The 20,731-nt window shown below is 39.1% G+C and overlaps 6 protein-coding genes across 8 annotated transcripts; 3 read left to right on the top strand and 3 right to left on the bottom strand.

The window, feature by feature from the left end:
• Positions 1-87: 87 nt before the first annotated feature.
• Positions 88-1,747, top strand: LOC108650847 (uncharacterized). Its single transcript, XM_018100154.2, has 2 exons — positions 88-812; positions 870-1,747. The coding sequence occupies exons 1-2, from the start codon at positions 88-90 to the stop codon at positions 1,315-1,317; spliced, it is 1,173 nt and encodes a 390-aa protein (XP_017955643.1). The 3' UTR covers positions 1,318-1,747.
• Positions 1,646-6,655, bottom strand: LOC108650855 (uncharacterized). The gene is made up of 4 exons (XM_018100167.3): positions 6,382-6,655; positions 6,135-6,251; positions 2,692-2,817; positions 1,646-1,986 (listed from the first exon to the last, which is right to left on the bottom strand). Exons 1-4 carry the CDS (start codon positions 6,653-6,655, stop codon positions 1,886-1,888), a joined length of 618 nt encoding a protein of 205 aa, XP_017955656.1. The 3' UTR covers positions 1,646-1,885.
• Positions 6,656-13,088: 6,433 nt separating this feature from the next.
• Positions 13,089-14,978, top strand: Hpd (4-hydroxyphenylpyruvate dioxygenase). The gene is made up of 5 exons (XM_018100155.3): positions 13,089-13,361; positions 13,583-13,609; positions 13,676-14,059; positions 14,127-14,780; positions 14,838-14,978. Exons 1-5 carry the CDS (start codon positions 13,359-13,361, stop codon positions 14,910-14,912), a joined length of 1,143 nt encoding a protein of 380 aa, XP_017955644.1. The 5' UTR covers positions 13,089-13,358; the 3' UTR covers positions 14,913-14,978.
• CtIP (CTBP-interacting protein) lies at positions 14,809-16,777 on the bottom strand. The gene is made up of 4 exons (XM_018100145.3): positions 16,605-16,777; positions 15,916-16,549; positions 15,245-15,851; positions 14,809-15,185 (listed from the first exon to the last, which is right to left on the bottom strand). The coding sequence occupies exons 1-4, from the start codon at positions 16,690-16,692 to the stop codon at positions 14,991-14,993; spliced, it is 1,524 nt and encodes a 507-aa protein (XP_017955634.1). The 5' UTR covers positions 16,693-16,777; the 3' UTR covers positions 14,809-14,990.
• Positions 16,767-17,946, top strand: mRpL15 (mitochondrial ribosomal protein L15). The gene is made up of 3 exons (XM_018100135.3): positions 16,767-16,893; positions 16,956-17,060; positions 17,136-17,946. Exons 2-3 carry the CDS (start codon positions 16,956-16,958, stop codon positions 17,892-17,894), a joined length of 864 nt encoding a protein of 287 aa, XP_017955624.1. The 5' UTR covers positions 16,767-16,893; the 3' UTR covers positions 17,895-17,946.
• Psn (presenilin) lies at positions 17,898-20,602 on the bottom strand. Of its 3 annotated transcripts, none has more exons than XM_018100130.3 (8): positions 20,479-20,602; positions 20,147-20,404; positions 19,846-20,087; positions 19,351-19,781; positions 19,193-19,291; positions 18,814-19,134; positions 18,359-18,523; positions 17,898-18,288 (listed from the first exon to the last, which is right to left on the bottom strand). In XM_018100130.3, exons 2-8 carry the CDS (start codon positions 20,327-20,329, stop codon positions 18,020-18,022), a joined length of 1,710 nt encoding a protein of 569 aa, XP_017955619.1. In that variant the 5' UTR covers positions 20,330-20,404; positions 20,479-20,602; the 3' UTR covers positions 17,898-18,019. The 3 variants fall into 3 exon arrangements, with proteins under 3 accessions (XP_017955619.1, XP_030241658.1, XP_017955620.1); XM_030385798.2 differs by having other exon boundaries at positions 20,147-20,401; positions 20,479-20,598; XM_018100131.3 differs by having other exon boundaries at positions 18,856-19,134; positions 20,147-20,567.
• Positions 20,603-20,731: the final 129 nt, after the last annotated feature.

Here is a 20,731-nt window from a genome sequence, read left to right as displayed (position 1 = left end):
AACACAATGGAAACACTTCAGTTGTTGTTCGATGACAGCTAATGTTCTCTATTGACTTTTGCAGCTCCAGCTACTTAGGCTACAATAATGACGACAACGACACCGACATTGCAGACGCGCATGGCATTAGCTGAAATACCCGATCGCCTAGAGGCACTACGTGTTGCGAATACACCAACAAATGCAAATCGCCGTACGCCTGATGAACCAACGCCGGCCACTACAGCCAACACGCCCAATGGCGGAGGCGGCGGTGGAGGACTTGGACTGCGTGTGGACAACGATATGAATGTGGCACAGGCACAGGACTTCAGCTTCTCGCCCCTGCCCTCACCAGATGAACTAATCATACGGCAACGTGGTCGTCGTCGTTTCACAACGACCTTCTCTCCGGACAAAGTCAATGGCGGTGTCAGCGGGAACAGCTCTTCAATACGCAGTCCCTTTCAGCGTACGCCTACGAAGAACCTGCAATTGACTAGTGGCATGATATTGCGCAGTTCTCCACGCAAACGATTGACCATGGGCAGCACACCACCTGAGCCTACGCCAATGGAAACATATTCACCCATCAAGTTGACCCACACAAAGCAACAGCTATGGCCAGGCACGCCTATAGTGAAGAAGCAGAAAATGGATGATCGCCCCGTGGCACAAACGAACAGTGAGGTGCCATTGCCAACGCTTCTATCGGGGCTATCGCATCAACAACTCATTGACTTGATAATGTGCAATATAAAACAGGAAACTGCGATGGCCACACAAAGTGCTGAGGAAAAGATTCGCGGTCAGCTGCTAACACCAGACATTAGGTAAATGATGTTTATATGAACTATTGACATATAACTTTAGCCTGTTTTTTTTTGCAGTTTGTTGGAACAGGAGCTGCATTATGCCAAAAGACTCATATTTAAATCTCTGCCTACGTCGCGGCTATGCAAGAAAACAGATGCTGCTGCCTACTCAAAGGCAGCCATCCATCTGAACGAGTTTAAGCGAGTGCTGCAAACGCAGGCGAAGCGTTTGCACGATTCCACCCACTGGGATGCTCTGGTGGACTATGTCAGCATGGCCTGGCAGTGTGTGGCGAGCACGCCCAACTGGGAGAGCAACTCACATAATGCAGTGCGCAGACAGTGCTTCAAGCTGCTCGCCTGCTCATGTTATGCGGCCATCAAGCACGGTGGCATGCGGCTGGGGCAGACGAGACTGGAGACATTGGAACGCAATTTGCGTGAGTGGTCCAAGGACTACGAGGATGTACTGTCCTGCGTGAATGCACTACAGCGTACGCTGAACAGCCGCACCAGCTTATAAAGCCAAGAGAGGTGGTAGACTTTAAAATAGACCTAAGACCGACTTGCTGAACTCGAGGTTTAGTGGACCGTTTAGACTTAAGTATGCATCTCCGATAAGCGAATCCATTTGCCATTTTTGTAGCGGTATTTCAAGTTGCACATACCTTGAATGCATTGTTTTAAATTTTGTTTATATTCTGTGTTTGTTTTACTTTTCTTCTGTTTACATTCTGTGCACCACACATCATACCCCTTTCGTTCGTACATATATACATAATCGAGCATGAGTCAGTCACAGTTAATTTAGAGATTCAAACTTAAACACATATAATCATTAACAACATAAATACTATGTACATGGTTATGCATACATACATCATATATTTAGACATACACATTTATATTTATTAATGCTTAAATATATTAATATACAATTGCTCACCAAGTAAGTTTGATTCGTGTTTAACATTTTCAACTAAGTACACTTATAGATGGCTGGATAACAACTATGTATATGACTATGACTACGTTTCACTAGATCGTACGCCACGCCCCGGCCCCGCCCACAATCTTAAACCTAAACTAACTTAATGCCTTCTGCTGTGCCAATATAGTAGACTTAGTATAGCCAGCAGGCAGCTAAGCACGGGATGTGCCCTGCTTAATGGAGCACTCGAGATGCGACGCCCTGCAAATTAGAGAAGAAATTGTATTTAGTGTTGGATGAATTGAAATTTATGAAATGCTTATGCATTAATTGTAAAATTGTGTGTGTGTATTTTTCTTTTTTTTTTAATATTAGCTGTTGACAATGAGCTTCTTTGAAAGACTCATGAGACGATTAGATTGGCTATCGAGACATAAACCAAATTACGCTTGAGCTAAAATTACTTTAAATATCAGTCAAAATTGTATAACCTGTCTTTAACTCATATTTCATTATGAGTGTGCACACTTAAAATATAGCAAGAAATTCGTTTATTTGCCTCGAACTGAAAACTTTGCAGAAGATTTTAAAATAAACTTTGTGAAAGAATAATAAACATAGTATGTTAATTATCTTCAAAAATTTGATGATTTAAAGCGATTCAATGATTCGTTGAGTTAATTCAATTAGCATTATAAATTAAATCTAATTATCATTGATTTTATACGATTGCGCATGGTGAAGATCATCTTGCAGGTCTATCCAGTACTATTTACATTATAAAATTAGCATTGCTTTGTTAATCTTCAACTGGGTGTGTATGAGTGGTGAGTGTTGGCTGCTGCTGAGTGTTTGTGTATACACGTTATACATATAAGTATTTTATTGATCATTGATCTGCTGAGCTGCTGCTGTCCAAATACCAACTTGTTTCAACTCTTCCATGAACATTCCAAGGGCACTTACACTCTCTGAGAAAAGCGGATACACAGCAACACTCCTTGACTTCCTCGAAGAAATAGCAAGAGCCTACCGATGGCTTATAGATCTTCTCCTCCACAAAGCATTTATGTGCTTTATAGGGCAGACCCTCTGAAAGAAGGAAAGAAACGTTTGAGTTCAAATATAATTACAATTTTTATATAAAATTCTCTTATTTATTTTCAGTGGAACAAGCTGTTACTCATTCAATGTTTACTCTTGTTATTATATTTATATTATTAATTGAAATTTTATATATTTATTATAGCAAAAAAGATATCAAATTTGGCGTGCGTGACTTCCGCTTGAGGTCTCCCGTTTGCTGCAGTTCGTCCAACTAAACTCATGACATATAAAGCTGGTAAGGATTGCAAAATTTGTTTAGCAAACACCTTAAATACCCCGACTCATTTTGTAGAAATCATGTAAATATTTTAAGATTTGTACATGAGAAAATACGCAACGCGCTTTGATTGGCTAAACAAAAGCAAAATCTATGGATATAAAATAGACATCTGGACGTAGAGCTGATTTTATATGATCAGCTGTCGCTGTCAATCATAAACAAAGTCAATGCAAGCTGCTGCTACCAAAAATCAATTAAATATTCTACACAAATTCTCAAAAATAAAACATTTAAAAGCTAACGAGGAATAACACTTAAATTAATTTCATTTGGTTTTAGTTTTCAATACATATTTCTATGCTTCGCTATAGCCGTTTTAAGTAGAAACGGAAACTAATAATATAGAATATATGTTTATTGGACGCTGCGCCAAGATCAACAAATTATTTGCCAAAACAATAGAAAACTAACCAAATGACTACAAAAATTCTTCAACTTTGGGGGCCATCATATCATGCCGAGCGCTCAAAATTCTGTTTACACGAATTGTTTACAAAAACTAAATGTGTTGATTTTCATAAACTTCCATATTCCAAATTAGAATAATGGAAACGAACTCATTGTTTCGCTAATGCTGATGCCGCTGCTGCTGCTGCGTGTCACAAATATTTATTCAATTATGTAATTATATGAAATTTAATGCAAATCGACATGAGACTCGCTATATGGACAGACATATACTATGATAAATACGCTGATCGCAATTCTAATCTATGGAGACAGCTGACACTAGGCGAGGACATGACAAAAATTTCAAATTCAATGAAAATCGACGGCTAGTTAAAAGAGCGGAAAAAATTGATATTGAAGTATTCGAAATGATTATGATTGATTATGATGTTGTCTGAACCAGAAACTCGTATTTAAATAAAAAAAAATGTTATTATATAGACTATGTTTAACGTTGGACATAACAAGTTGTCTGAGTTAGGGGCAAACAACTGTACAATACCCGTTAATGGTAAAAAAACAACTAAATATATTTTCGTTTATTAGTTTTATGAAAAATTTTCTACTGTTACTACTTTTAACACTATAGAATAGACAACTCTTCTATGATTTACATATATTAATGTAATAGTGGACAATATATACATACATATGTATTTATGTACATAGTATATAGAAAATAGCATTTATACTGTCTGTAAATGAGGTTACGCACAAGTACATTTGCCAAATTCCAAGCATCTAGCTTCAGGGTTATAACCCATATACTCTCTTTTTGACTACATGAACGAGTATAATAAATAGTTTAATGATTCATCAAAGCGTCAACACTTAAAGCCATCAATTCAAAAATCTAATAAAAATTGTATGAATGCAAATTATTTGACAACTTTTTTTGCGTGTTAAAAATGTGCAAAAATTAAAGCCGACCATATAATTGCCCAAAAAGTATTTACAAAAGAAATATAATAATAATAATAATAAATAGTTGATTGTTGTTTTACAAGCAGTTCCTAAAAAGGAGCTTGAATGGCGTTACAAGAAACACCAGTGGCCAATAGCCACCCAGAGAGCGGTTAAAACGAACGAGTTTTGTTCATTGATAGAATCGAGTGCTATGATGAAGCGGCTGCTTGAGTATTTTGAATTCTAGAATTCTAGACACGTCTGAGAATTGTTTGTGACTAAGGCTGTTGCATATTAAACATATACGCGAAAAGATCTAAGCATTTTAGTTCCATAAATAAATATACATATGCATACATATATATATATATATGCTTATATTATATTAAAAGCTAAGACTCTCTATAACAGCAAACAGTTGATTTTGTTGTATGCAACTGCAATTTTGAGATTTTGCTTATCGATAAGCGAGAAACTTACGAGTGATGCTTGATAAGAAAACAACTTTAGGTCCGCTAAAATCGAAAAGGTTAAGGCTCAGCTATTGGAACGAATAACAAGATTGCACAATCTAGCAATAGTTGCTCAGCAGTAAATAGCAAATTTAATCTACAGTTATCTTTTTTTAAAGGAAATTGTTCATAAACCGTTATTCTTGTCATAAATGAATTATAACATCATAGATGTACTCTTTGTCTTGTATTCAACGACAAATGCAACAAACCCAATTAGTCAATAAAAAAACCCCGAAACTACTAAAACTTAAATTTAATGAGCGTATTTACTAGAACACACAGAGAATACAATTTTAATGCGAGTGCATTTGGAAAAACTGCAAAACGGAAAATTGTGCACGCCTTGAACAAAAACCATTCAAGTGTAGAAAATACGAAGTGCCGAACCCCCCAGTAGAAGGCATTAAAACAAACATAAAAATAACTTGGAAAAAAAAGAAAAGAATTAAATATAAACTGGCGCTTGGTCACTAGGAATGTCAGTTGATGTACAGTGGAGCCAGATTAAGCTCGATACATTAAATATTGAGCATTTGAGATATCATTTACTACTCAAGAATTTTGTTGAGATGCACATATAAGCATACATATGTATATCGGGTAACTACTGTAGCGCTATGCAAGGCGATGCAATGAAGCGTAGCTGCGGTTAAGACATGTGGACCAAAACCTTAACCACTCACAACTTCCGCAATAGCCACGTGCTAATGAAAAGAGCGAGAGTGAGAGCAAGAGATTGAGTGAGTGAAAGAGCTAGCTAATAGAACCCGACCCATTTCGGAGCAGAGTTTAGTGGTGCCACTTAGCTTGCATCATCTCTATTGAGCTGCGCTCATTGCGTGCCTCTTGCTCATTAGCCAATGAAATTGTTGCCATTATGTAGTAGGCAAATGAAGCTTTCAGCTTCACTTGGGCTGCACTCAAGTGGGTTAGTGGCACTCGCCACTCGCGTTTTCGTTTTCCATTTAATTCTTGTATTTCTTACGTTTTTCAGCTCTTTTGTTTATGTGTGAGAAATTGCAGAGTTTATAGTCTGTCTGTGTTGTTTGTTATTGTTAAAGCGCCATGTGTGCATGAACGCACCTTGGCGGGCAGCTCATAAATATCATTTAATATCATCATTATTACCTATCCACACATCGTCGACTCACCTTCTCTATGCTGCAGTTCACACCAGCAATGATCTTTCTCGAATTGTGGCGTCCAGCAATAATTTTGATATTGCCCACAGTTCATCGATATGCAAGAGTTCTGAATGCCGGCGCGAGCTGCCAAAAAAGAGAGATGGAGCGAGAGAGTTAGTGAGAGACAGCAGCAGCTGCGAGCGAGCACAGGAACACATGCATGTGAGGAACTTCATTCGCAGAGATCTTGAGATATAAGAGATGCATGGCTTACTTGCATTCAGTTTTCGTAGCGCTTGCTCAGCGTCCTGCTCTGTTACTTCATGATCAAATTTTAATTCCTCATAGTTTTCACTAATGCCCGCCCCTTTATCGCTGAGTTCATCCAAGCACGAGCAGCGGCTGAACATTAAGAGCAGGCATAGCCACAGGAATGTTGCTTTCTTTACTATAGGTAATCCATTTGGTGTTGTATGGCAGGAACTACGTTTATCACTCGTATTAGATGAAATCATGCAGTCAACAGAATCCTCTGCACTTTTCCGCATTGTTTTTCAAGTATTTAGTGTGCGTTATTTCAGTTACATGAATTGGTATTTATTTTGATTTTTATTTGAATGCCAAGTGGTTTCGTCGTTGCTAGCTCTCGTTACTTGATATCGATCCGTAAGTCGTGCTAAGTGCCGGAGAGCACTGAGGATGGAAAAAAAGAGACGTCGTTATAGTAAGCATATTGAGAATGCGGTCATATAGGCTATAGAGTATGCCAAGCATGTGAAATGTGCATTATATATTAGGTTACAGCTGCACAGCTGATTGGTTCCGAGACTGCAGCTCAGATTCTTAACGCTTAAATTGGAAGCGAAGGAAAATAAAATATAATGAGGCGTAATATTTATGTGGAACTATTTGTTACTATAACAAAATCACTTGAAATTATTATTATTTTTTGTTTTTTTTTTTTTTTTAAATTTGTAAATATTTATGTTTATTTATTTCTTAAAGAATTTGTTCGCTGCTTACTTCATTTGTTGTAATTTATTGTTATTTTGCTTTTTATGCTTTCTTTCCACATATCACATCAATTATTATTGCACATTTTTTTGTATCTTTCAGCTCTTTGGTTACGAATAAATAATTTGGAATTTTCATTTTAAATACGAAAAATTTCTTTGGTATTTGGCGCCTAATTTATTGTCCAGCGACGATTCACCCATTCATAAATTAAATGTTGCATGAAAATAGATGCTTAAAAAAATCTAAGAAAATCATTTCTCAACGAAATCAACAGCTCGAAAACGCGCGCGAGTCGCAACGTCTTTTCGCATAAATTGAACAGCTTAACGGAACGGAGGAAAGATAGCGACTGCGACGTCCGCTACGGCGACCATGCGAAATCATTCTGATCGATGCGGGCCAACGCTCCAAACGCCGCTGTTAACTTAAATACTGTTAGTTAACATAGACGTAAGGGAAGTGCTCTTGCATACCCTAGCATAATTGATTGAATTAGTAAAGAACGCATAGTATTGCTCGATTGAGGAATTTATGTACATTTTTATTTATATTTATATATATTTATATATATATATTTATATTTATGTATTTATTACTAATAACTAGCAGCACTTATTTTGCATCATTTACATGAAAACTAACTGTTAACAGATTACTTTGCATAATCTAATATTAGTCAATCGTGTGAAGTTTCTCTATGCGTGCTTTGACTCCTCTCTCTGCATGTAAAATACATACATACATATGTACATACAATTTGATGTATTTGCATAATCATTGAAATGCATTTCTTTCCTTCTGAGAGAAGAGTATGTATACCAACTCAAGAAAGAATTTGCTCATGCAAGAAGTGAACAAATGTTCTCTTTCAAATTATATTCAAAAAAGGTGTGCTTCAATCAGTCGGCTTTTATTTTTATTTATTTATTTTTAACTGTTTGACCTCTTGCATTACAGAGCTGCTAGTTTAGCCTATTTCAGGCTAAATCTAGCTAATTTGCGAGTGCTCTGTATGTATATGTGTTTGTATGTGTCTGTTTATGTTTCTATCTCTCCGTCGGTCTCACGACGAACAGCAAGAGATGAAGAGGTACTACAGAAGGTCATTTAAGTTGTCTATACATTTGTATGTATGCAGGAGTAGGATGCAGAGAGTGCTCCCATTGCTCACTCAAAGCTCGGCTGCAACGACGACCTCTACCTGGTGCCGGGCTCAACGTTTGAGAGCGAATTAGTGGTTGAGTGGAAGTCGCCCTATATAAAGGGCAGCAGCTGTAGCATTTCTTCAGTCGCCCAGGCCTGGTGGGGGTCAGTCGTGCAGTGCAGTAAAGTGAAATGAGGTGTGTGTGAACTGATCAGCTATGCATTCAAGACTTGGGGGAACTTCTTTGAGGAAATACTTGGAGGAATTACTTAGAGGTAACAATTGGAAGAAATATTAAGAGTAAATACTTAGAAGAATAATTTAGAGGAAATACTTGAAGGAAATGCCTAGAAGAAATGTTGATCAAATCAAGTAATAAACAATATTTTGTGCCGAATTATTGTTTGATTTTTCATTTTATTATTATGATGAGCAAAAAAAGTCACTCTAAGAATAAAAATAAAAATGTGTTTGCTACATTTTGTTTGCTTTCTTGTATTTTCCACCATCTCTACCTTAATTCGCACAACACTGCTGTCTTATCACTGTAAACATCCTGAAATGCAAAACTTTTTGAATTGCAAGACAAATAAAAGGCTATATTTAATAAAATAAAGATAAGTTTATCTTATATACACACATACATATGTATGTATGGTTAATATATGATTACTTATCATTGCCTTACTATGTAATTAACTGTGTTACAGAATTCTTTGAATTGAAGCGGGTTATAGATAAGACTTACGCCTAAATAAGTCATTCATAAACATTACACGATAATATATTGAGGTAAGTACTTAACTTTACTGTTGTTGACAATATAAAAATATTTGGCTTTATATTATATTTACATAATTATTATACATAACTGACTATATCATCTTTAATTTCATATTTCACATATAATTGCAACTAATTAGCTGTTTCTATCAACAGTAATTTAATCGAACCCCTCAAGAACTCAAGTGGAAAAGTATTGCTTGGTCCATTTAGAGGATGACACTTAATAATCTTTGATAATTTGTTAGAAATGAGGCAGAGCAGATTGGACAACATTCTTGGGCTGCCTGACACACATTGAAATATGCTTTTATAATTTATGTACACCTAACCAGACCCGACGAGGCGCATCCCTTTAAATAGAGATCTGGGCACGAGTCTCATAATTTGTATATGGCCGTGTTTAAAAATATCATAGAAATACACACATCAGCTATGTGTCGAGGATGTTCTAAAGTTCCCCTCCCTACTTTGTTTAGATAAGATGATGATGCTGCTGCTGCAACCTGTTGTAGCACCCCTCCAGATCGTAAATCTCGACAAGCTTCTGCAGTTTTAGTCGATTTTTGTTTTTGTTTGGAAAGCGAAAGTTTATGGATGCCACTGTCTAGTATTACAGCAAGGCTATTAAATGCTATAGTTCTGCTGGCCTACAAACTGTGGGCGGTTATTGTTTTCTTTTTTGTGGCTGCCCAAAAAGCCTTTGGTTTACCTTTGAGAAATTTCAACAAAAATATATGATGACATCAAAATTATAAAATGAAATGACTTAACTCGAATGCAGGCAGCTCAATAAGCAGGATATTGAGGCAAGTTTTTTTGTGTCAAGTTAAAGGGAGAGTTATCAATGTGGCATAAAGCCAGCTCCAATGGGAAGTACAGCCAAAGAGGGATAGGGGGCACATAGAGAATTGGCAAAAATGTTCATATGACACGCAAAATGAGAGAATATAATAATATATATATATATATGTATAATGCATTTATAAAGACTACAAGCCACTCTTTCTATTTCATGAAATATTATATTCTATAATTTTTATTATATCTTTTATATTTTAATAATTATTGCATTTAGCAAACGCGCGATTTTTACACACAAGCAACGCGTTTTTGAAAACGCGCGCGATTTCACAGTTTGTGATTCATCTGTACAGTTTGCGAAGCACTGGCAGCGCCCATAGCTGCTGGCTTAAGTTGTATTTCATTTCGACGCGCCATGGCAACTTTTCCTTCAGAATAAGACAAAACACTAAAATTTATGATCATTTTCACACTGAACAATCAATCAGCAAATCGGCCTAAATATACATATATGTATTTAGGTATATATGTAGAGTATATCATAATGAAAACTATTTTGAATGGGCCCCATCGAGCAGCAACTACATTAAAATGCTCTCAATGCGTGAATTTTTCAAATTGTTGCCTAGCTGCGGGGGATTTATCTTTGGCAATAGACTCGTTTTTTAAGATTTTAATCAGAGCACAAATTTGTCAATATTTTCTTCATTTTTGAACAAACGATTTTCAGTTTTTCAGTTTTTTCCCGTTGTGTTTTTTTTACTTTGTTACAAAACTAGCGACAGTTCAAGTTCGTTTGGTTTTCAATAATAATAGAGCATGAATAAAAAAAAAAAAACGAAAAAAAAACGTGCATAAATTGTTTTTGTTTTTGTAATTGTTATTGTTATTGTTACCCTGCTTTTTAAATGGAATAAACAGATTTTGTTGATTTTTTTCTCGAGATTTGTTTTGTTGTTGTTTAAGCGTAGCGTAGTAAACGAGATTCGGAAGGCGACTGAAAGCGTGACGCACTAGACGACGCGACGATGCGGCGCCGACAGCTTGCGGCTATGGCAACAACTTCGTATATCCTTTGTCCTGAGTCCTGCGGCATATACCTTGCACCCTCTCAAGCCCAAAGGAAAGCAACCCCTGCAAACAGGATTTGCTTACAGCTGGCAATGCCCTAACACGGAGAGAGAGAGAGCGCGAGCTGGTGAGAGTGAGCGAGAGAGAAGGGAGCAAGGACCAGACAAGCTAACGGTAGCGTGTGTAATATAATATTCCTATCATAAGCAACAGGCTACCCACATCAAACCCAAACAAACCTGCGCAACGGCGCAAAACAAAGAGGGAATAAAACCTTCGCCAAGGACAGCAAGTCACAGATATTAAAAGCAAAAGCAGAAAGTTTGTTTAGGTTTGCAGAGTGTGAGATGGAAGAACATATATATATATAATATATATTACATAGTGTTTGGGTAGGACGAGCCATGCCTGTTTGATGACAGACAGCGTGCGTGTGCAGAGAGCAAAGGACTTCACAAGAAATTGCCAAAGGTAAAGTTAATTACGTTTGATTGAGTTATTGACGTGAAGGAAATCTGGATTATGAATCTAGGTTTCAGGCAGCTAGACAGGCTTGTTTATTATAATGCTCCGAATTTTTGCTTAGAGTATATTGATGCAGATATAAAAACTTAACTAAATATAATCCAAGTTACTTACATAAAAATTAAATTTAGGCCTTTTATCCATTTTTCCTTTGAATTTGCAGTTTACTGTGCTTCTTCTTTGTGACTTCTACTCCACTTGGGATAGGTCAATAATTTTTCTGATATAAATGTTCCAGCTGTCTGCTCTGCTCTGCTTGCCCTTCCATCACTTGACAAATGACGAGCAGTCCGACTGTGTCAGGTGTTTGGCAATAGCTAAGGCTGCCGCTGTTCATAAATAACGCACTCTTCTCGATTTGGCTATAGAATCTATAGAAATACCATAGCACATATGGCGTATGAGCAACGCATCAGCTCGAGCAGTTAAGCGTTAACGATTAGCCCCAGACAATGAGGACCCCAGTTGATGATGCTGCTGCTGCTGCTGCTGCTGGCGACTAGCTAATGATGAACTGACAGAGCGTTAGGAGATGGGGCAGTGCTCTGATTCCAGGCAGTGGATGGTGAGCACACAAGTGGCCATTGGCACGAAGCCAATTCGATGCTTGACATTTATTATGATTGGCTGATTAGGGCAGCTACTCGCAGCAACAACCTGGGCCATAGTCGAGGGCAGCCGGCGGAGGTTACAGGGTATCCATAAGTAGCCCCTGTCGCCGGCCCATTGATAGCATATGCCAATAGGGGGCCATTAACAAACTGTTTGAGCGAGCAAAAGCAATTTTGTAATCTCGATGCGAAACGAGCATAAAAGCAATGTGAATTTATGTACATACGTATGTATGTATATATGTAAATAAAATAAAATTAATTGTAAATGTAAATCATCGGCAAATAATCAGCAGCGTATGCAGTTCTGAGTACTTATAGGCATATTCTTGAACACTATATATATATTATAATATACAGATATGCGATATACAAATATATACAAATTTACCATCATTCTCCATTAATGTAAAATATTTTATTTGGCTCTCGTGCCATAGTCCCACTATTTAGAATCTTGAGCGTTTTTATTTGAATTCTTGTCAAGTGAAATATTTTAATTCAAGCATACAAAAATAAACTTTTCATAAATACAAATTTCATAGCTCATTTCGTATTCTAAATAGTCGTATACTAATAATTTTGGGGGCTCGCAACAGAAGCCAGTTCAATACAACTTGGCAACGAGCGCGTGGCAAATGCATACATACAAGCACACACACACACACACACACATAAGCAGATATACATTTATTTCTATTACCCCAGCAAACCTGTAGAGCTTATGAATATTTAAGCGCCAACCGGCAAATTGTTATAAAAAAATCCAAAAAATAAAAAAGAAATACAACGACTTGATATCAGTAACGATTCGGGTGGTTTGCATAATTATCAAAGTTTACATTGGGCAAAGGGAAACAAATTTACTAGAGCAACAACATTATAGACGAAGCTATGCTCAAAACATAAATAATAGAGCTTGCAATGTAATTGCGATAAACAAATAAACAAATAATATGCAGTTGTTGATAACGGGTAGCAGCACCTGTTCCAGTAAACAAATTCTGCAATTTGTAATTAAATATGCGAATATATTAATGGATAGCAACAATAAGAAAAACAGCTAGATTCTTAATGCTCGTAAACAGAATACTAGTTTGACATATATTTAAATGAGCAGGATTTTCAACTGATCAACAAGATCAGCCGAGAGGTGGGCCTATATAAGCCCAGATTTCAGCGTGCCGTGGCCATAGTCTATTTGTGAAGATCTACGGATCGCAGCTGGAGTCGACAGAAGAAACCTTATATAACGCGTGTGAGGAAGAGTTTTGCATAAATTGAGTCTGAGTGATAATGGTAATGATTCCTCTGTGAATATGCCAAGAATAGTTATATAATCTGACAAAGTGAAGGAACTCACTATTAAAGTGTTTTTTTATCAATGACTAAGGAAATAAAAAGCTAAATATTTTGATATATTGATAGTTGCTTAAAAGCTAATTTATGTCTATCTAAATCTGCATATTTAGTGAATCAAACTAAACCTAACTTTCTTTTGCTCTTATCTTTCCTTGTAGACCAGCTATACTGACAAAGGATCCAAAGTAAGTAATTCATATATATATATGTTAATTAATGATCGGAGTTGTTAACCTATGATTCGTATTTAGCCAGAAGCCGGAAAATTCTTAAGCTTTGATCATCTAACGTTTTACGTTGGCAACGCCAAGCAGGCGGCCAGCTATTATACGACCCGATTGGGCTTTGAACCACTTGGCTATCAGGGATTGGAGACGGGCGAGAGACGCTATGCGAAGCATGCTGTGCGCCAGAACAAGATTGTCTTTGTGTTTGTATCGGCGTATGAGACCGATAACGAGGAGCATGGCTTGCACTTGATGCGCCACGGTGACGGTGTCAAGGATGTGGCCTTCGAAGTGGAGGATTTAAATGCAATCTTTAACCTGGCGGTTTCCCGTGGCGCTGAAGTTGTGCGCGACATTTGGGAGGAAAGCGATGACCAGGGCTTTGTGAGATTTGCCACCATTAAGACGGTAAGTTGTCGACTTTAAATTAAATAATTCATAACACAAAATTATAATTCTCTTACTCTCTTTGCAGTACGGCGATACGACTCACACTTTCGTGGAGCGCAATGGTTATAAGGGCGACTTTTTGCCCGGCTATCAGCGTGGCATCAAGGATGTGCTGCTGGAGCATCTGCCGCCGGCAAAGTTGAACTTCATTGACCACGTGGTGGGCAATCAGCCGGACTTGCAAATGGAGAGCGTGGCTGCTTGGTATGAGCGCATTTTGCAGTTCCATCGTTTCTGGTCTGTGGACGATTCTCAGATACACACGGAATACTCGGCGCTGCGGTCCATCGTCATGGCCAACTATGAGGAGACTGTGAAGATGCCCATCAACGAGCCAGCCAATGGCAAAAAGAAGTCCCAGATTCAAGAGTATGTGGACTACTATGGCGGAGCCGGTGTGCAGCACATTGCGCTCAATACAGATGATATTATTGGAGCTGTGACTAACTTGCGGGCACGCGGCACGGAGTTCTTGACCATTCCTCCGTCGTACTATGATATACTGCAGGAGCAGCTATCGCACAGTCGCACTAAAATTAAGGAGGATATGGAAATACTGAAGAAACTGAATATTTTGGTTGATTTCGATGAGAATGGTTACCTGTTGCAGATCTTTACGAAGAACTGCCAGGACAGGCCAACGCTCTTCCTGGAGGTCATTCAGCGTTTCAATCACAATGTAAGATTTATATTCAGTCGTCATTCGATTGTTGTTTCATTATCAATTTTATTCTAGGGATTTGGCGCCGGCAACTTCAAGTCGCTCTTCACTGCGATTGAGATCGAACAGGCCAAACGTGGCAATTTGTAACTTACGATTAAGATGTAATGATATGTTCATATAAATATAAAGCATTTGCCAATGGCTATAAAAATCAATGTATAAGTCTTATTTCTTTTTTCCATCGACAAAGCGACGATCAACATGAACTTTGCTGCGTGGATCTTCGTCGGTGAACGAAACCATGTGCGGGTTCCAAAAGCCGGGTGGTGTGTTGTTCTCGAACTCCCGTTCGTGTCTGCAATTATTTAGATACATTTGTATCTTTTCGTCATTCAAGTTCGTGCCCATAAATGTGATAAACTGTAAGAAATATAAATACATATATACAATGAAAATGGAGTAAAATAAGAGATATTTACCTTTTCGCACTGTGGGCAAGTTATATTGTAGCGTTGCTTCAAACTCGATTCGGGTTCTTGTTTGACTACAATGGGACGTGGAAATATTTCCTCCTCCTCGTCCGCATCTTCCTGGTCATCGTCCATTTCAAAGTCAGCTGGCAACTTGGTTGATTCATTACCAAAAGGAGTTGGCAGTTCTGTGAGCGGCTCATGTTTTACCCTAACAACATCCGCAGTTGGTTTTACTTTGGCTGCCTCTGATTGACGCTTTCGAATTAGCTCAGCTTCGAATTCCTGTAGTTTTGTCAGCGAAACTTTGTCATCCTCCTTGATGGCCTCTTCCATAAAAGCCATAGTATTCAGAGAGGTGTTGTCAGTAATGCTGTCATCAATGAACACAATGTCCTGTGTGCCAGGTGTGAGCAGCACTACGCTTGACGTATCTGAAGTGCCGCTCAAAGATGGTAGAGCAAGTCCTGAAGCTGGCTGAGATGCTGATGGGTCTGGACATAGATCAAAGAATGAATCATCGTCATCCATTTCAAACACGGGGTTTTTATTGCTTATTGGTGTCTTTGCGGAGTCGGCGATAGGTTTGATATCTGAGACGTTGTTGTTGTCGACTCTGCAAACTTATTAGGTTAATTTTTGTTATAATAAAGCTTAATAATAAAATTCAACCTACTAACCTCTGTAAAAGGGAACGTGATTGCTTAGCTTGTTTTAGCGAAGAATATAGATTCGGACTGGAATCAATAATATCTTTATCGCTGGATGTATTATTGGTCTTGGCAGCATCAAATTGTAAGCGGGTTTGCTTTAATCTTGGCGAATCGCTGCGTATTGTGAGCGACATTTTCGTCTTACCCATTGGCAGTCGGTCTTTGGGTACTTTGCCCAGCCAGGGGCTGTTGGCATCGGTTGTTGACGCCGTTGCAGTTGCAGTAGTTGTTGTTGTGATAGTCGGTTGTTCATTTTCGCAATTTCGTGTGCTTGACTTGTGACGCGTCTTCCAGGGCTTATAAGGGCTGATAGGTGGCTCAGTTTCTGTAATGATTTCTTCCTCGTCATCATCAGAGCAAAGAGCTATATTCATATTGAGTGAGCTCTGACTCTCAGGTATCAATGGAGACGTTTGCGCTTTTTGCGTGTTGTTATTCTTAATTTGGGGTTTTTTGGGGGACAATCTACGTCGTTTGGGGCTTGATTTGAGGCGTTGCTCCTGTCCTTGTCGCAACAAGTCAAGAGCGTTATGGAGCTTTTCGTTACGAGTGTTTAGTTGACTAATAGTTGCTTCCTTTTCTGCACACAGACCCTGCATCACTATAAGAAAATGTGTCATATTTAATTTACTCTAGTTCAGCTATTTGCGGCATACTTAAAAAGTGTTCTTTAATGGTATCCATTGCTTTCAAAAAGCATTTTATTGTTGCGTCACTTTTGCCTTGACACGCGGTACACTTCATATTATCAGCAAGAATAAATATTACTGCTTAGAAAATAAATAGAATAATTTCAATCTTTGTTTTTATTTTGAGTGGGAAAATTCAGGGCTCTAGGGATGGAAGCTCAAATACAAATTTAAAAACGTAGGGACTATGATTGTCTGGCAACGCTTGCAACCAGTGTTGACAGTCCAGTGCTAGCAGTGCTAATTAGCGACAGCGGTAAATTTACTCACTCGTGTTGATTTTTGGTTGAAAATATAATTTTCTTTATTAAACTTTAGATGGCACACTTGCGTGAAAGCACAGACAAGGCCTTAAAGCTTTTACGTACCTTGCCACGCGTACAAATTGGCAATCTGCGACCAAATCCAAACTCCAAGCAGAACGTGAGTAAAATCTGTGGCCGGTTGAATAACATTGCAATCAATACATGTTCTCATAACATTTTCTTTGATTTGTAGGACAAACGTGGGCGTGCTCAACATGGTGGCGACAAACATGGTGCCGGCAATAAAGGTTCTGGCCAGCGACAGAATTTTATGCGTTTGGGCTACGAAACCGGCAATCAACCTTTCTACTTGCGCTTTCCCTACGAGCCCTATTACAAGGGACACCACATGCGCCGAGAATATCCGCCAATTTCAATGCTACAGCTACAGGTGCTGATCGACACCAATCGCATCGATATCAGTCAACCGATTGACATCGCCACTCTCTGCAATTCTGGCCTAATGACGCTGAAACCAGCAGAACTTCAGTATGGATTTCAGTTGACTGACGAAGGATTGGACAATTTCAAGGCCAAGATTAACATCGAGGTGCAGCATGCAAGTGAAGCGGTCATAGCAGCTGTAGAGCGCAATGGTGGTGTCATCCGCACTGCCTACTATGATCCACGCAGCCTTCACATACTTTCCAATCCGAAGAAATGGTTCGAAAAGGGAGTGCCTATCCCACTGCGCATGCTGCCGCCACAGGATGCTGTTGAGTACTACACAGATGCCAAGAATCGCGGCTATTTAGCCAATCCTGAGGAGATCAGTAAGGAGCGCTTAGTACTGGCACAAAAATATGGCTATGAGCTGCCTCGCATCGAGGACGATCCCAACTATGAAATGCTCACTGCAGCCAAGGATCCACGACAGCTATTTCATGGACTTGAACCAGGTTGGCTAATAAACCTAGTAGACAAAACAATAGTCAAGTTAAAAACAACATAAGCCTTATTTGTTCGTTACTATACTTTGTTAAATAAAGATTGTATTGTAAAAAGGTGTTTTGGTTACAGAGAATACTAGTACTTAATATACATATTTATATATATATCTATCCACTAATTGTCATTTTATATAAACACCTGTTTAGCGGACAGACTCTCCATAAAAGGCTTAACCAAGAAGTTAGTGGCAAAGCAAAAGATCAGACCAAATGTTATAGAAATAGGCAGAGCGGGCAAAGCCTTGCGCCAAATGGCCAAGAGCAGCAGGGTCAGGCAAAGGCCAATCAATATGGCCACGAAGCAGGCAATTGTCGTAGTCCAGTCGCCATAGGTAGACGCTTTACCAACCAGCACGGAATAAAAGATGAAATCGCCTAGACCAAGCTTTATGCCACCTATAAATCAGATAATAAAGCAATATTTAGCATCGGTATGCATATGTGAATTATTGCTGAGTATACTTACGTTCTTCCTGAGGTTCCGGTTGTTGCTGTTCGGGCGCAGGAACTGTGCGATATTCATTGGCTCGACGTGGATTCCCGCTTTGCGTACTTTGTACCTCAATTTGGCGACGCGCCACGCGATTGTTCAGATTCGCAGACCATTCCTGTGTGAAGCCTGCAGCTTCCTCTGTAAGAATATAGAAAATATATATTTAAATGATTCTTGCAAGAAAAATTAAAGTAGATATACATATAAACGTTCCGACACCATTTAAACATCTAAACCAGAAGAAATTTTAGCATGCACTAGCATTTGCGCTAAATCAGGCAACTGACTATTCAATCAACTCAGGAATCGAAAGGCGATTCCATATTCTCGAATTTAAGCGCAAGCCACAAAACAAAATTTAGAGAACACAAGCGAATTAATAGGCTTTTAAGAGGTTAATAAAATTATAAAAATAAATGCATATGTACCGTGTCCGTGCAAATTTGTTTTAAATGTCACAAGTGGCATACCTTCAGCAGCCGCCTGATTGTCCTGCTGGCGCTGATTGACGCGGGAGGTACTTGTGCGCGCAGTACTTGGACGACAGTTGCTTGAGCATGTCGGTAGCTCCGGCGAGGCCAACGAGTTGTGTGTGGTTCGCGTTGTAGCTGTTGAGTTACTGTTTGATGGCGATGATGTGGCTGTTGACAGTGGTTGGGCTTGAGGTTGTGATTCTGATTCTGATTGTGATTGTGATTGGGGTTGCTCTGGGGCATAGTGTGTACCCATGTAGGTATAAATGACCGTAGCTACAATGATATTGGCAATGAGAGAGCTATTTGATCATGGAGAGAGCAGATCACTTACAGGAATAGATCAAAGCAGGAAAGATCTGCTCGTTGCGCTCCTGTGCAGTCTCTACCAATATACGCAGAGGTCCCCGTGGTGATAATACAGCTATGAGATCTGTAATCAAGAGATAAATTAAAAACTTTTTTAAAAATAAGGAATATAAAAGACTATACCCCATACGGAGATGGCTGCTAGCACAGCCCAGGCCGTCCATTCAGGCAGATATTTAATAAACACCAGGGCCATCAGAGCAGCTACGAATATAAGGTAGCCCTGTTGCAATCGCAATGGACCCTGCCAATGTATGGCTATCATGCCAGCTACGCCGAAGTTCCACATAATCAGCACAGCCGTCGGATAGTCCATGGGAATGTTGTATGCACGGAGCAACTCCTCCAAGTACAAGTAGGAGAAAATAAATAGGAGCATAAACGAGGAGAGTATAAGCCAGCCGTGTATGACGCGATAGCAGCGTTTCTTGTACAGAACAATGAGCAATATGGTCATTACTACTACGACGCTCATAAGAATCAGGGAGTTGCCTAAGGCATTCCAAAACTTGATACTCGGCTCTGGCGAGAGTTCATGAAACGGTGTGTAAAGCCTGTCAATGGATGGCGAAATGTTAGATATATAATATATATTAATAGTATATTGCGGATACTTACAGATAAACATCTGTGCTGTTGTAGAAGCTGATCGAGTTAATGGTGGCCACAACGACCAGCATACACAGTGAAACTGGCACAAATAGCTTGATGACATGTTGAGCACCGTATTTAAGGCCCTGCTCCTCTTCGGCAGGTTGTCCAGATTCACCATCACTGGCGCCGCCGCCGCCGCCTGCGCTAAGTCTTGAAGGCCGAGATGCCGATTCACGGATGACAACACTGGGTACGGCTAGTACAGCCTACAGATTACAAAAAATTTTAGCTATGTAATAAATATATAGATTTTAAAATCACTTACCCCATCAGCTTGATCTGCGTTATTCATTTGTTCCTGATTTCCATTCGAACCGTAATTGCGTTGGTGTGCTTGTTGTCGCCTTGGAGGACGCTCCAAACGCTCTGCTGCGCCGCTCAGACTGCCATGAGCGCCAGCCGACGTCGCCGATGAAGACGACGAAGATGGGGCTACGTGTGCGTCCATGAGCGGTGTGCGTTCGTTAGCCGCCTCCTCAGCTTCTGTAGACGTCCACCGTGATGCCGTAGTTGGAGGACGCTACTTTAAATGTTCGCAATATGGAATGCGTCAGTATGATGATGGATTGAGTGATGACTTAAGTATTCTCTACATACAATTACTGGTATTTAAAATTAAAAGCTTGCCAGCTTGAAAACTTTCTTCAGTTTCCGAACGACTCATAGACTGCTAGAGATGAGCAGCCCAAAAGAAGTAAATTTATCGGTCAGTGGTTTGAAGCATGACGTCACAAAGTTTGATATGTTTTGTACAATGACTATCGATTAGCAGTCATATAACAATCGATGTCTACTATTCTTATTAGCATTCGATATGCAGCTGTTGAGCAAGTAAAGTGTTCTAATAAAA

The sequence above is a fragment of the Drosophila navojoa genome, chromosome 4, assembly GCF_054131105.1.
Source record: "Drosophila navojoa isolate 15081-1374.11 chromosome 4, UAZ_NAV_1.0, whole genome shotgun sequence".
Classification (NCBI taxonomy): Eukaryota; Metazoa; Arthropoda; class Insecta; order Diptera; family Drosophilidae; genus Drosophila; species Drosophila navojoa.
Note: the sequence above shows the minus strand (reverse complement) of the source record. Positions and strands in the feature narration are given on the sequence as shown.